At 33.2% G+C, this 16,741-nt stretch overlaps 2 protein-coding genes across 2 annotated transcripts; one reads left to right on the forward strand and one right to left on the reverse strand.

The window, feature by feature from the left end:
• The first annotated feature begins 5,137 nt into the window (after window positions 1–5,137).
• Window positions 5,138–13,048, forward strand: LOC122581915 (serine/threonine-protein kinase rio2). The gene is made up of 13 exons (XM_043754233.1): window positions 5,138–5,234; window positions 8,015–8,130; window positions 8,232–8,278; window positions 8,596–8,666; window positions 8,750–8,863; window positions 8,943–9,118; window positions 9,503–9,591; window positions 10,181–10,298; window positions 10,446–10,519; window positions 10,613–10,823; window positions 11,441–11,572; window positions 11,803–11,886; window positions 12,620–13,048. The coding sequence occupies exons 2-13, from the start codon at window positions 8,047–8,049 to the stop codon at window positions 12,806–12,808; spliced, it is 1,389 nt and encodes a 462-aa protein (XP_043610168.1). The 5' UTR covers window positions 5,138–5,234; window positions 8,015–8,046; the 3' UTR covers window positions 12,809–13,048.
• Window positions 13,049–15,954: 2,906 nt separating this feature from the next.
• On the reverse strand, window positions 15,955–16,491 carry LOC122583239 (secreted RxLR effector protein 161-like). The gene has a single exon (XM_043755663.1). The coding sequence runs from the start codon at window positions 16,489–16,491 to the stop codon at window positions 15,955–15,957; it is 537 nt and encodes a 178-aa protein (XP_043611598.1).
• Window positions 16,492–16,741: the final 250 nt, after the last annotated feature.

A 16,741-nucleotide genomic window follows, 5' to 3' on the forward strand; every position in this document is an offset into this window, starting at 1 on the left:
CCGGCATTCTTTTTTTTTAGACAGTTCTCAATCGGCAGTTTTGCATTCAGTATTAGCACCATTTTGTTCTTTAGACGATCCACCTGGGTTAGGAGGAAATATCATTTTACTTTTGCGAATATCAATCTTGAAACAAGTAACATACTCGAAAACAGAAGTATGTACTATTACATCTATATCTGGCATCTGAGCCGCGGAAGATGCAACAAGTGAAACTTGCTTGAATATCCAAGGATGTTTTGTAGCTCTGATAACAATTGGCATTCAGATGTCTTTGTTTTGACTTTGTCTATTTTCTCCTTCCACTGAATGTTTGTGTCAACTCTATAAACATGTTAGAAAGTAAGTCTGCACGAGTATATAGTTTGGTCAAAAAAGTCAAATGGATAGAGATCCATACGCACCATCTTCATTATACACGTTCAAACACTAAATAATAGGGATAATGGCATCGGAGTGTAACAGAAGATTATGTAATGTAACCAATTACTCAACTAGCTATGTAGTGTAACAACATTTGTTTTTTGGGTTATGTCATATAAGTTACCGGCTACTTAAGTAAGTTTTCATCCGGTTAAGCCAAAAATAAAGTTAGGATAATGACACCGAAGTGTAACCAACTATGACCAAAATGTTATGTAATGTAGTGAACTACTTTACTAGCTATGTAGTGTAATCACCTTTGTAATTCCACTAACAAAAATAAAGTTATAAAATTATTCATTTCTTTTGCTTCTTTTACCTTCTTTATTTTATCACACGGACTATGCAACACAACCCAAAATGAGAATCTAAATCCAAATATATTAACCCATCCTATTCATCATATCATCATCAATCAATATATCTTCTTCTATATATCACTATATATCTATATCTATATAAATTTCCCCTTTGTTGTCGTAGACAAATGGTTTTACCACGCCGATTCATTCTTTAATATTAATTACCACACTATACCATGATTAGATACCTCATTGGGTTTTGCTTTATTGGATTTCACAACTATTGTCATATATCTGAATGACAATGGCTCAATGAAGGATGCAAAAGCTCAAAAAAAGTCCGATCATGTTGCCAGAACTTGTGTTGTCGGAATCTGGTGTTGTTCTCTTCGAACTCTAAAATTGAATTTTCTGATTTCGACTTTATAGTCTACATCTTTAAAAATAGGTTCAAAAAAGGAAGGTGTTTTTCGGGGAGGCCCAAAAGGATATTCTGTTTCCATTCCCAAAACTGTTAAAAAACAAGAATCAAAATCCTCCTCTTGCTTTCGATCGCTATCAGAGAGTCGTAGTTTAGATCTGTGCCAAGGTTTCAAATGTTCACTGTTGCCATTCACCATCTACTTGATAAATATCCATCTTAATAAAACCCCACAAATCTTTCAAACAGAATTGAGAGGTCGCTTGTTGCCGGAATCTTCAAGATCACAATCGCCGCCACCATCTAGATCTTTCAACCGTCAAAACCCCTTTCACGAATCCTAATAATGTTCGGAACTATTGCAACAATTGAGAGAGAGAAAAAAAACGAGAGGGAGTGAGGGAGAGTTAGAGAAAGACATGAAGTTTGTGTTTGCTAGTCTGTGTGTGAGTATGTATATATATAGGTGATTAAGTTATAGGTGACGGTCGTAATGGTGGCTGAAGGATGGTGGTTGTGGCCGGAGGTGAAAGAGAAAGAAGAAAGAAACAGAGAGAAGAGGTGTGTATATAAACATAATGTTTATATATAATTAATTGTAAAATATATATATTCTTAATATATGTACCACATGGCCTTTTTTTTAAAATAAAAAAAGAATAAAAATGAAAGTGGTAACCGGCTACTTGTTTCTCATTCGGTTGCTTACATTACATAACCCAACAAACAAATGTGGTAACACTAGATAGTTAGTCGAGTAGTTAGTTACATAACATAACCTTTTGGTCATAGTTGATTATACTCCGATGCCATTGTCCCCTAAATAATACTTATATCATCTATACGATTGTACATCCAATAACTCGCAGATAAGTTTCTTTTGTTCTAATTTGCAATCAGTGTCAACTTAAAGTTTTTGAAGGCGTCAAGCAAGATCAATTTTAGGCACCTAGTTCATTAGCATATAGATTAAAGTAAATATAAGAAGCAAAAAAATAGGTAGCTTGATAAAGATACTAATGTTGATACGAAAACGAATAAGAGTGTAACTACAATGCAAATTATATAATGAGAAAAATTACATTTTTGGTACCTCAACTTGGAAACTTTTGCACTTTTAGTCTCCAACTCAAAAAATTTCGGCTTTCATACCTAAAGTTTTGTGTTTTTTTCAGTTTTGGTACCACGTTCATACGACGTTAAAATTTTCCGTTAACGCCCTCACGAGACAAACACGTGAGGGGTATTTTAGTCTTTTGACCCCCTTTTTTCTGAGAAATTTATAGTTTTGATATCTCAAGTTGTCAATTTTTTCACTTTTGGTACCTCAAGTAGATAAAATATTTTTATTACACTCTTCAATTTTGATCTCACTCATTAGCATCTATCAAAGAAAACACACTCAAAAATCAACACACATGATTTTTTATTTTATCTTAATGGCTCCTAAAAAAACACCCAATGGTGTGTATCTATTCTTGAAATACTATATGTTGTTGGTGTAATTATGGGTGATGGTGGAGGAACTGAATGCATTGGTGGATCGATGGCCGGAAAAAACTCATGTCTCCGAAAAATCCTCTCTGGTGGTGTATGATTCATATAAGAGACCTGAATCCTCTCACCCCTAAATTACACTCTTCTTCTATTGGAATATGCTACAAACGAAACTTGATCAGAATATGCTACAAATGAGATCTTAACGGTATCTGTTACAGATGAATATATTTTATACAAACGAGATTAGATCGGAATCTGGTGCATGGTGGGGAGGGAGATAGTCGGCAACCCTTTTTAGTGGTGTATGATTCATATAAGAGATCTGAATCTATTTATGCATGTTTATGTATTGGGTTTGGTATGGTATAGACATATAGGTATACATGGATTCATATGAATGTGTGTTAATTTTTAAGTGTGTGTTGTTTGATAGATGCTAATGTGTGAGATGAAACTTATAAGAGGTGTTTGGTTCGTAGAATTTCAAGGAATTCGATGGAATTGGAATCTGAATTCCATTCCATATTCTGTTTGGTTGACATAATGGAATTCAGATTCCATTCTATATCCCGTTTGGTTCGTATGGAATTATAATTGGATTCCTTCAAATTCCATCATATGATGGAATTCAAGATTCCTTCATATTTTTGATGGAAAGTTTGAAATTCCAATGGAATTCAAGTTTTGATAAAACTTAATCTTTTATAATTATTTCTATTATCATTATTTTTACTTTTAATATTATTGTTAATAATTACTTCATATTAGTTAAAAATTGTTTAAAGTTTTATAAAAAATTATTAATATTTATAAAGTTTATTACTACTTATTAAAATCATTTTTTATATAAAAATCTAATTTTAGCTTGTAATGTTTAATATTATTCAATAAAAAATGTTATTTTATAAAAAATATTAATAATATTTATATAAATTTTTAGAATATTATTCTATAAAAATATAAATAATATTTATAGAAGTATTTATAAATTATAATATTATTGTATAAAAATATTTATTTTTTATAAAAATTTTTACTATTTAATAAAAAAATTCTTATTAAAAATCTAACTTAGTTTATAAGATTTAAGTTATTTTATAAAAAATATTATTTTATAAAAAATAATAATATTTTATATAAATTTTATATTTTGTAAAAAGCATTAATATTACAAATTATAAAATATGTATTCCAATTTTTTTAATTATTATTTTTATAAAATAATATTATGAATTCCATTCAATTCCACTCAACCAAACACACAAAATTATAATTCAATCAAATTCCAATTCCATCAGATTCCAATCCATTCAGATTCCAATTCCATCAAATTCCAATTCCTTTAACAGATTCCAATTTCTTCAAAATCATTCTGCGAACCAAACGGCCCCATAGAGTGTAATAAAGAAAGTGTTATCTACTTGAGGTACCAAAAGTGAAAAAATTGATAATTTGAGGTATCAAAACTGTAATTTTCTTAAAAAAAAGGGGTGTCAAAAGACTAAAATACCCCTCACGTGTTTGTCACGTGAGGGTGTTAACGGCAAAATTTAACGCCGTATGAACGTGGTACCAAAACTGAAAAAAACACAAAACTTTAGGTATGAAAGCTGCAATTTTTTTAGTTGGAGACTAAAAGTGCAAAAGTTGCCAAGTTGAGGTACCAAAACTGTAATATTCTCTTATATAATAGTATTGTCCAAAGTTTAAGTATACAAAATATCTATATCTATACTCCTTTATAAAATTTATCACCCCCTATTTTTAGAAATGGTTACATAATAGTTACATGTTGAATTACTAATAAACATTTACTATGGAAAGACTTAATAAAATATCAAGTTTGCCATTAATGAGTTAATTTATACTCTTAACTTATATTTTAGTTTTTAACATTATAGCCTTATCTTCTAAAAATTTTATATCAACCTGCACCACTTGACACCGCCACCACCAACAATAGTACCATCACCGACACCACTAAACCATCGTCTCCGCCGCCGCATTGTACGAATAACATGCTCGTTAAAATCTCAAAACTTGTAATATGAAAATATGGAATCTTGGTCTGACTTTAACTAAGGTGGCAGATTAGGGAAGGGGATTCCCTCAAGTTAGATTAACATGAGTTATGTTAGGCTAATCTTGGCCCTCGGATGAAAATCAAGGGTCAAGATTCAAAGATAATGATTGAATCTTAGCCCTTGATTTTCAATCAAGGGTCAAGATGTCCCCAACTTGACTCAAGTTATAAAGTTAACTTGAGGGAATCCTCCTCCGCAGATTAGACCCATATAACACACGAAACCAAAAGTTATGTCTTTTTGGGCTTTTATTGTAATTTATCGGATATATTTGGGCTTTTTTTTTTCATATAATCGACCACGTTTCCTTTTGGGCTCTTTAGTTTTAATCCACGTTTCCTTTTGGGCTTAATAAAAATTGATTTTATAGTAAAAATTCCGGTCAGAAAAAATAAAAATATACGGGTTGCTAATTGCTATATGCCCTAGCTACACTGCAACTCCAACTCCAACTCCAAGTACTAATTTTCCTTGTTCCCTGAAAACCACCATTAGAATTAACGGGTACGAATTTTTCTTTTTTTCTCTCTATTTATTCATCTTTCTGTATCGATAGAAAAACCCCAAATTTGGTTTGAAGGGTTTTATGATTGTAGAAATAGAATTTTATAATTTATATACTTTTGATTATTTAGAAGAAAAGTAGTTTTAATAATTTGTGAAAAACTGGATGATGTTCATGTCAAAAAGAAATAATTTTTTTTATGTATAAAATCATGTATGCTAAGTGTTTGTAAAAATGTTTGACTGAAGTTTGAAGTATGAAACTTAAGTAATTTGTTCTCTCTTCTGTATGTTAAATATATGTATGTCAAGTTAAGTTCTTTTAACAAATATATAGCAAGTTTGTAAGAATTTTACCAACAAATATATGTCGGATAAATGATGATTCTTTAGTAGAAGATTAGGGCATGTTTGGTAGAGGGAATTGGAGCTGGAGAAATGGAAATGATTTATTTTCCCTCGTTTTGTTAGACCGGAGACATTAAAAGGGGGAGAATTTGATTTCATGAGAAATGTCTTTGTATGTAATATCATTTTCTCTCTTCTAGTGAAAGAAATACATTTCTCCATATTTTTAATACCATCTAAAAAAAACACGAAGATAATTGGATATATAATTTCTCCATACTTTTGAGATAGAAACCCTGGCCCCCTTTATACAAAAATCAAGAAAGGTCTCCAAACCTTAGCCCACTGTTCTCTTCCAATTGAATAGGGCTCGAAACCCTAGCCCTTTTTTCTCGTCCTAGTGAGTCTCCAACTCATATTTGTAGGTAAAAAAACCATCGCCTGTACTTACTATCAGGTTTTTTTGCCTGGTATGTTTTGTCTATATCAATGAACTATTTAACCTATATGAGATTTGTGCTTTATTTTTGCATTTTTTTCAACGGGATTGCAAACTACTACATAAAGATTTATACTGTGTGTTTAGTGATATATGTATAGGGAAATATAGACTACACAATTGGTTATTTTTATTTTGTCCTTAGTTTAGTGTAATTTATGGATTATATGTAATATAAACTACATTGTGTGAATATAATGTTGCTACTGCTAGTCGCTACATCCAAAACCTACTGCTGATATTTAAAGTGGGTGTTTAAAGAAAGAAATAAAGCGGCGTCTAAGCTTAGTTTATTAATTAATGATTTTCTTAAATTAACACTAATAGTATGGATCATATTGACCAGCTATGTAAAGTGATTCATGTCAACAGATCATCATGCTCATAGAGTTATCGGCAATGCCCTTGTAGTTGATATTCTGTACAAATGCAATGTGCTGCAAAAGTTCAAGTTTGAAAATGTATTAGTGCTGTGCATTTTGTTTTTTTTATGTATTTAGATATGAGAGATCATTATCCTATGTGTCAGTATTTGGTATTGCAATACGTATTAGTATTGTATTTTGTATGGGCTGTTTTAAAGTTTAATGTTACTTATATGTTATCTTGTTATTTGAAAACAATGGCATTTACATCTTTCAAATTTCTCAGTTTAATTCGTTGTCACTACTAAACAAAGGAAATTATTTAATTTTTCCAATTTCATTTCTCTGCATTTCATTTCATTTGATTTCTCCCTACCAATCGTGCCCTAGAAGTTGTCAAACTTTGTTAATTCAGACGAAAAGTTATATATACAAGCATTGATTAGAACTGCAAGTTAATCTGTTAATGTAGCTTTTAATCATAGATACCGGAAGGGTTTGACTATTACTTATTCAAGATATATATATATATATATATAGGGTGAGGATCCTGGAAGAAGGTGTGTTAGGGAGAGAAGGTCCTATTAGCCAATCAGAACGTGACATGTGTCAAAATTTAAAAAAAAGCGCGGTGGCAATTTTGTAAATAAATTAAAGTTTTGTGAAGCTTGGTCAGCTTGGGCTCTCAGTGGGTTGGGTCAGCTTGAGTTGGGTCAGCTTGAGTTGGATCAGCTGGTTTGGGTCAGCTTGATCAGTCAGCTTGGGGTCTGGGTCAGTTTGGGTCAGCTTGGGGTCTGGTCAGGTTTAGGTCAGCTTGGGGTTGGGTCAGTTTGGGGTCTGGGTCATCTTTGATCAGGCTTTGGTCAGCTTGGGGTCTGGTCAGGTTTAGGTCTGCTTGGGGTTGGGTCAGTTTGGGGTCTGGGTCATCTTTGGTCAGGGTTGGGTCAGCTTGGGGTCTGGGTCAGCTTGGGTCAGCTTGGGGTCTGGTCAGGTTGGGTCAACTTGACACAATTTACACATAATCTACACAAATGTAGATTACGGGTTTGGGTCAGCTTGGGGTTCGGTTGGGTCAGCTTGGGCTGGGTCAGGTTAAGGTGGGTCAACTTGGGATGAGTCAGCTTGGGCCGAGTCATCTTGGGTTGGGTCAGCTTGAGGTGGATTGGGTCAGCTTAGGTTTGAAGTCAAATTATTTACAAAAATGCCACCGCGCATATTTTTTTTAGAGGCGACGTGTCACACTCTGATTGGCCAATAGGACTTTCTCTCCCTTATCTCCTTAACACACCTTCTCATTTGGCCTCTCTCTTATATATATATAGTTTAGTATATATATTTTTTGTATGCCTGTTTTGATGTGGACCTGTTTTGATCTGTCACCCAGCCCGTCCCATCCCGTATTTTTGTCACCTCTAGTCTTGAGTTAATGAAGAAGTAATTATGAAACAAAATATTTAATAATGCGTTAACTTTGCATTGGTGGTTTTGGACTAGAGTTGTTTATGTTGGAATTAAATCGTACGCTTTTGTTGGGTGATTAATGAACACTTTGCATTTGCATTAAATAGTGAACTAGAAGAAGAAGTGCAAAAGAAGAGTAATGAAGCTTGATGTAAATGTTCTGAGGTATCTGTCCAAAGATGATTTCCGGTGTCTCACTGCTGTCGAGATGGGAATGCGCAATGTAATTCTATTATGTATCCTTATGTTGTATAGCTTTATACCTTTTGATATGTTTTTTAAAGCATTGTCTTATATAAAAAAAATGTCCTGTTATCTTCTCAGCATGAAATTGTGCCTGCAGAGCTCATTGAACGCATTGCTTCGCTCAGGTTAACCTCTACTGATACTATATATAATATATATATATATATATGGGTTAGGTATTGTAAAACAAGTATTAAAGTAAAACAAAATAGGACAAGATCTTGACCCTTAGATCATGATTAAATTGATGCACGAAGATTCACGAAGAAGTTGATACATGATGATTTTCGTGATGCACGATGATTTTCAGTAAAGGAAAACTTATTGTTTTATTTGTTTTACTTTAATACTTGTTTTATTTTACCTAAAACCTATATATATATATATTATATCGTGTTTCTTTAATTGGAAAAAAGTAATAGTATTGTGGGTATGTATATAGGCATGGAGGGACTTACAAGGTGTTGAGGAATTTGCTTAAACACAAGTTGTTGCATCATGATTCTTCTAAGTGTAAGTAGTTTGCCTATTCTAGTTAAATTCTCCTTTTTTTGGGTCTTCCATGTTATCAGTAGCTTGTTCTTTTTTCTTTGTAGATGATGGGTTCCGGCTAACGTACCTTGGTTATGATTTTCTTGCTATCAAGGCTTTGGTAAACCGAGGCGTGTTTTCATCTGTGGGACGCCAAATTGGTGTGGGGAAAGAATCCGGTATACTAATGATACTTAAATTTGAGATCTCGACGAGTTTGAAGATTGGAGACATGCTAACATATTCATTGTTTTTAAGATATTTTTGAGGTTGCAAACGAAGATGGAACAGTTATGGCCATGAAACTACACAGGCTAGGGAGGACCTCTTTTAGAGCTGTCAAGTCTAAGCGTGACTACTTAAAGCACCGCCGTAGCTTTAGCTGGTTGTATCTGTCTCGTCTTGCTGCTCTTAAAGAGTTTGCTTTTATGAAGGTGTGATTGCAGATCGAACATATTGATTTTTAATGATGGTAAAATTTGCGGGGTGACCTGTTAATGTGTGTTTGAGCTGAAACTGTTCATCTGGTTGACTAGCATGGACTGTTTTTTTTCTTCTTTTCTCCATTTAGACTGATATTTACATAGGTTTTGATTACCATAACAAAAACATTACAATGATTATACGAATCTCTGAATAAAACAATTTAGGAGGTTGTATACATTGATAATGGAATCTTTTCAATCAGTTTGGCCCGCTCTTTTTTAGCTAATTTTTGTTTGGCCTATTTGAGACAAAACACAACCTAAATCAGTGCTAGTTGGGTAGTGATCTTGTTTGCAGTTGTTGAGTAAACTTTATTTTCTCTTGTGGAGTAGGCGTTAGAAGAACATGGTTTTCCTGTTCCGCATGCCGTGGATTGCAATCGTCATTGTGTGATCATGTCACTTGTACAAGGCTATCCACTGTAAGAGTTTTGATTCTAGCCTTTTAGTTTTCATGCCTCTGGCAGTTGCTACTTGCTATTCTCTTGAAGTTACTGTATGATTAACATATTTTAAGTCTGTTCATACTCCTTATATACAATACAGTGATCTTTTACCGGACCTGCGTTTTATAACATTTTTGTATTATAAAGTAATGTTGCATGTAAGCTTTTTTGACATATTCTTCGTCTCGATTCTATTTGTGTTTCTTTGTGAAAATAAGCTTATTTATAAAGCTAAATACTTGCTGGATGCGAGAGAACAACCAAAAGAAGCAAACTACTGAAATTTTCAGTTTTATTAAAGATGCATTTTGCTAGAATCAAATCATAATGCGTTTGTTGTTGCTTTTTCATCATTCAGATAGTGTATCTATCTTATTCACTTGAATTGTGTGCCAATATTTTTTATATTTTGACCCGGTTGTATGTTCTTTCTTTCCTCTATCAAGGATGCTCAGATTTGATTTTTATTCAGTTGCTCCATATTTGTATCTTTAGGATCATCAAACTACACCGTCTAAGACAACATTTTAAGAACATCCTGCATCTTAATATCATATTGGTGCAGTGTGCAGGTGCAGCAGTTGCAAAATACTGATACTGTCTTTGAGAAGATCATAGGAATCATTGTACGTCTAGCGGAGCATGGCCTGATTCACTGTGACTTCAATGAATTCAACATAATGGTATTTTTTGAAGAATTTAATTTCAACTTGAATGTTGTTTATTTTACTTTACTCTAATGCTTTTTACCTTGCAATGTGGTTTTTAATATTGAAAATTTCTTATTAAAACATGTAAGGTGACTTGTCAAATTTATATATTTGTTGCAGATAGACGATGATGAGAAAATTACTGTCATTGATTTTCCTCAGATGGTTTCCGTATCTCATCGAAATGCAGAAATGTATGATGATAAATTACAAAATGGTTTTAGCCGACATTTATAGTTAGTTCCACTGTACTTATAACTTTGATTTGGTTTAATATTTGATGTTAGGTACTTTGATCGTGATGTTGAATGCATTATTAAGTTTTTCAGCAAGAGGTTCAACCTTACTTTTGAATCAAATGCTGAGGATTCAGAGTCAGATGAAGAATCGGATAGTGTAAAACCTCGGTTCTCTTCAATTAAAAAAGCATCTGGTGTTCTTGACAAGGAACTTTCTGCCAGTGGTTTTAGTAAGAAGGAACAAGATGATATTGAAAAGGTATGCTGCATTTTCTTTGTTTTAAGTAGTTGTGAGTTTATCCTTAATTGTAGGAGTTAATTTTGGCCATTTACTTTTGAAGGTATTAATATGGGTTGTAAAGGGAACACATTACACATCATATAGATTGAACTTTTGCCAACAGTATGTTCTAAACATGTATCATCTTTATATATACGAAAAGACAACTAACCTAACTACTTATTGACCAATCACAACTCTCCAATCATCAAATTTGAACGTTGATGATGTCATTATTAATATAATTATAAATTGAAAATCCCAGTAATCATCATCCAAAAATATTAATATATATTAGTATTTTTATTAATATTTGTAGAAAAAGTCTCACTAATTTACACTTTTTGTTTTTCCATCAATAATTTACACTTTTTAGCCCACTATAAATACTTACCAGCTCTGTACTTAATGTTTGTCGAAAGCTTGTTTCTTATATTGTAAACGAAGAAATAGACAAAAAAGTGTTTGATTAGAAAATAGGTTGAACATGAACACATTTAGGCACTTTTACCCCTAACCTGTTTTAATATGTTACCAACCTTTCCTTGCCAGCTCTGTACTAAATGTTTGTCTAAAGCTTGTTTCTTATATTGTAGTTTACTGAGAATATTTCTGGTACCGACGATGAAGATACCGAAGAAGGTGAAGATTTAGAAGAAGATGGAGACAATTCTACAATTAATGCATCGGACATCCAAAAATTTGATACTCTATGCTTATTGACTAAGGTACCCTTGAGCTTTTCTAGTTGATGTGATATAAATCACTGTTTTCTTTTGTTTTTATAGCTTGTATTCAAAAATGGATAAGCATGATCAGTCAAATATATGTTGTATTTTGCCGGTCTTGCAAGTTTTCTGTAAATAGGTCTCTGATGGCATTATGTATTATGTTATGATTTGACTAATAATTGGTACAATCTCGAATGACATTGTTAAATGCTCCTTACTTTATTTAGGATGATGAGCAACTGAACACTTCTGGTGATGTAGAAGAGGTTCAAGAGGATCGTGAAGGGAAGCAGGTAGATACAAATGATCAGGTATTTATTTCCTTTATGCACTTCTAAAGTCCAACACCTTGCATATTTGCAAAGTCAAATCTCATCTGCACCTACAATTATTTGTGGAATGTTTGACTTGTGTCATTGGTTTAGGTAAAATGTTTGACTATCTGTTGAGTATCTATAGCACCCTTGACGAGTAAAGAAATATTATGGACTCAAGTTATTACTTTCAATCTAATAGTTTAGATGCTAATGGGCTATCGTATAGTGTTAATTTTATTTTGGACAAGGAAATGTTAGATATTTCAGGGACATCTTAAGTAAGGGAAGTGACCAACTGTTGAAATTGCGATTGCATTCAAGGAAATGTTGATATAAAAATACATCAGAAACTTCTAAATTAAACATTATTGTTTAGAAACAAGTATTAAAGTAAACAAATAAAACAATTATTTTCTCTTAATTGCAAATCGTTGTGCAATATGAAAATTTCTATGCATCAGCATATATACTTGTGCTTATGACTCTTTGTGCATTACTTCTTATCATGATCCGATATTCAAGATCTAATCCTATTCGTTTTACTAAAATACTTAATTTACAATAACCAACCCCTATATACATTTATTATATAAAAACTGAAAGTATTAGAAGTAGTTTGTGTATTTGCTCAATCTGACCCTGTTTCTTTTCTTTTTTTATCAATACTAAGTGGGTCACATTTATTTTCATGTACTAAAGCAGTTAATAAAAAAACTTCTATTTGTAGGCAGAAGATGATGAAAGCGAAGAGGATGAGAATCCTGAACTTCTAGACCGTCTAGCCAGGCAGCGAAAACGTGCCATTCAAGCAGCTCGTGCGGGGAGGAAGACCAATTCATCAAGAAATGCTTATAAAGACAAGGGTGGTAAATCCTCTCATAATTCCAAGATCCAAAAACAAATGAGTAGTTGGTGATCACATGTTTACTCTTTATTATAAGTTTCGAATACAACTTTGTTTTTGTGCATGTATGCATGCACATAGATGCCATACTATATTAGCTTGAGAAGAGTAAGTTATGAAAAGAAGACAAGTGAAAGCTATGAAAGCAACTAATATCCTAATGTGTGTAACATACAATTTTTGTAGTCATCAAATATTGTAGGTAAAAAGATGCTGAGTTAAATTTTTGTCACATATATTATGGTTTTTAAATTGCTTTGTTCTCTGATTCTTTCACATGTCTGATGTCTGTCCATCATTTTCTGCAAAGAACAGACTTGGTGTTTTCTGATCTTTTTTGGGTGGTTCGTTGTATTTTAGAGCTTGGGATATGTACAAAGTGTAGAGTTAGGAAAACATTGGATGTTGTTATTGTTGATGAGAAAGTGTTGCATAATCATAGTCAAGAAACGAAGAAATGCAATGTATTTCTTGTTGGCAGTAAACTTTCTGTTCACATTTAATCGAAGATGATCAAATGCAACAGCTGCAAAATCAAGATGAACATCGTAAGCAATGTCATATAAGTACGTGTGGCAGAAGTAATGTCATCTTGTCCTTTTCTCGAGGGAGACAGGCAATAGTTGATTATTGAGCATAAGGTATACCACAGGGGGTAGAAATTCTTTTTCTTGACGTCTTTCAGTGCAGTCAACACACCATCGTAACCAAGTTGCACACGTCGAAGCATTTCACCCATGGGTAGTCTTGGTAAAAAACTTGTGGCCCCCTCTCTTGAAGATGCAGTTGGGAATTGCAAGATTTCACGAAAGTCTTCAAACTTGAATTGGAATGTTGTCTTCAAACTTGAATTGGAATGTTTGTCTTGTCCCAGCAGTGGTGAGCAGAGAAAATTGGAAGAATGGTGTACTTGTTCTTCCTCTTGGGACAACATATTCAATCGTGCGCCACATTTGGAAAAGAAGCTCTTCTCCTATGCCTTCCAGTAATGGTGAAGACATTGATCATCGGATGATACGTTAGCATGACCGGGATAATGCCATGTTGGCAAGTAAATGGTATCATTAGTTGTAGGTTGTTTTGCATAGTCTGTGTGGCACCGTCTTCAAGAAAATCCATTCTGCGATTGACAGTAATACGAATAGGAAACATTGTTTCCGGGTTAATTTATTTAAAAATGGTTTATCTTACACTGTTTTTCACAAAAGATGCGAAGGCAGTACAACAAGGCGTTCGATACCTTGCTTCTTATGGAAAACCAATGTATGATAATATCAGTATAGAATAAAATTTATTGAGATATGAAAAATTTGATCATACAACGTGTTTCACAGAAGATGCAAAGCCAGTACATCAAGGCGTTCGATGCCTTGCTTCTAGTGGAAACGCGATGTATGATATGAAAAACAATAAGCACAAAGGCTTGGGCATACACCGTTTTTCACGAAAAATGTAAAGGTAGTACAACAAGGCGTTCGATACCTTACTTTTTATGGAAAACAAAGGTAGTCCCGAGAAAACTTAGGTTTGAAAAAGGATGGAAGAGATAAATGTGCGTGCAACTTGTTATATTGATGAACACGGAAATGGTCACAGATAACGTCTAAGTTTAGCACAATATTGATATATGAAAATGATTATCATTATCAAATCGTGAGAAAAGATATATGAAAATCAAAGAAAATTTGAAATGATAAAAAAATTTTAAGGATGAAAACCGGTATTAGTAAAGAATTTAAAAATTATGTTGTAATACCGGTATTCAGAATTTGGTAATGAGGTTGAAAACCGGTATTAGTAAAGAATTTAGTAAATTGTGTTGTAATAACGGTATTCAAAAACTTGAAGAAAAGTGAAAACCGGTTTTAGTAAAGAATATAAAATTTTTAGTTCTAATACCGGTTTTCAAATTAAGAAACTTGGTTTTAATTATAACCTTTTGAAAAGGTATAAGTAAAACTGGTTTTGAAAATCCGATAATTGACAAAGCATCAAGATACCAAGCAGAAGCTTTTTTATCGATGCACTTGTGAGAAGGAATCACAGAGATAATCACATATAGAGGAAACAAATATATACGCATATAATTCAAGTAATGATATGAAAGCATTTAAATCTCTTAAATCACTCGAAATATAAATATAACAATTATGCATGAAATGATGAAGAAATGAAATAGGATAAAGATAAGATACCCGTAAATGATAATGTGAAATCAAAGAACAAGTAAGAACAAACAATCAAGTAATCACCCCTGAAATATAAGAGATAAATCAAGACAAATGATGAAAACCGGTATTAGTAAAGAATTAAATGAAAGCCGGTATTAGTGAATAATTAAAGAAAAGCCGGTATTAGTAAAGAATTTACCTAAATGCCGGGTTTTGAAGAATATATTAACTAATGCCGGTATTCGTTTTATGAGTGAAGAATATGAGAACTAAAACCGGTATTCGTTTTGAGACAGTTTAGGAAAAAGGAAAGCCGGTAAGAAAGCCAGTAAATATGAGAGAAAGCCCCTAAAAAGACTTAGAAAAATTTTGAGAAAGGTCAAAATGAGGCCAGGAGAGAGTATTTATAGTGGTCAATGTCGGTTTTTGACCACCGGGTTTGGGTTTGACTCGGGTTCACCACCGGTTCAAATTTTTTTTTGTTATGGTTTAGAAAAAGTTTAAAGTTCAAGGAGGAAAATGGAAAATGGAAAATGGTTTAAGGACTTAGATAAATTTTGACTTAAAAAAAATGAGTTGAAAAATGTTAAAAGCAAAAGCAATAGGTAAACAACAAACTCCCCCTAGGAACATGCAGACAGATAAAGCAGCTTAATAACCTACAAACTCCCCCTAGAATCATGCATTCTACCCTTGTTCTCCCCCTCAAGCATTGCATGTAAGAGCATATAAGCATACATCAACTGTTTGACCAAGAAAAGAAACATATAACACATGGCAAGTAGGCTGTTAAGGTTGTAGATTTAGCATACCCAACTTGGTTTTCAGAAAACTAAACCGTTGTTCATCCAAAGGTTTAGTGAAAAGGTCTACAAGTTGGTAGTCAGTTGGGACAAAGTAAAGTTCGATGTTACCTTTTTCAACATGATCTTTGATAAAGTGGTACCTTACATCGATATGCTTTGTCTTAGAATGCTGAACAGGATTTCAAGAGATTGCAATTGTACTTTTGGAGTCCCAGTAGATTGGAATTTGATCATACTTGATACCATAGTCAGAGAGTTGAGTCTTCATCCACGAAACTTGAGAGCAATAACTAGCAGCTGCTACATATTCAGATTCAGCAGTGGAAGTGGAAACACATGTATGTTTCTTTGAGGACCAACCAACCAACTTATCACCAAGAAACTGTGCACTACCAGAAGTGCTTTTGCGATCTAACTTACACCCTGCATGGTCTGCATCTGAGTAAGCAGTTAGTTCAAAACCGGTATCTTTCGGATACCATAAACCAAGATTCATAGTTCCCTTAAGATACCGAAAAATTCTTTTAACTGCTTTAGCATGACTTTCCATAGGGTTAGCTTGAAATCTGGCGCACATGAAAGTAGCAAACATAATATCCGGGCGACTGGCAGTTAGATACATAAGTGATCCTATCATACTGCGATAAAGTTTCTGATTGTAAGGTTTTCCTTCTAAATCTGCATGGATTTTAGTTCGAGTTTCCATGGGTGTCCCCATTGGTTGACAATTACTCATATCAAACTTTTTCAACATGTCATTAATGTATTTATTTTGACAAAATCCCATTTGACAGTTGTTTGACTTGGAGACTAAGGAAAAAGTTTAATTCACCCATTATACTCATTTCAAAATGTTTAACCATTAAAGCAGAAATTTTTTTGCAAACTGAGGAATAGTCGACCCGAAAATGATATCGTCTACATATATTTGGATTAGAAGGATGTGCTTACCAAGACATTTGATGAAA

The sequence above is a fragment of the Erigeron canadensis genome, chromosome 9 (genome assembly GCF_010389155.1).
Source record: "Erigeron canadensis isolate Cc75 chromosome 9, C_canadensis_v1, whole genome shotgun sequence".
NCBI lineage: Eukaryota > Viridiplantae > Streptophyta > Magnoliopsida > Asterales > Asteraceae > Erigeron > Erigeron canadensis.

Excerpts from the sequence above, each read along its gene's own strand:
- LOC122581915 (XM_043754233.1), top strand. The coding sequence starts at position 8,047 with ATGAAGCTTGATGTAAATGTTCTGAGGTATCTGTCCAAAGATGATTTC. Across the intron at positions 9,119-9,502 it reads AAGAGTTTGCTTTTATGAAG|GCGTTAGAAGAACATGGTTT; the intron begins GTGTGATTGCAG and ends CTTGTGGAGTAG. Across the intron at positions 11,887-12,619 it reads AGGTAGATACAAATGATCAG|GCAGAAGATGATGAAAGCGA; the intron begins GTATTTATTTCC and ends TTCTATTTGTAG.
- LOC122583239 (XM_043755663.1), bottom strand. The coding sequence starts at position 16,491 with ATGGGGACACCCATGGAAACTCGAACTAAAATCCATGCAGATTTAGAA.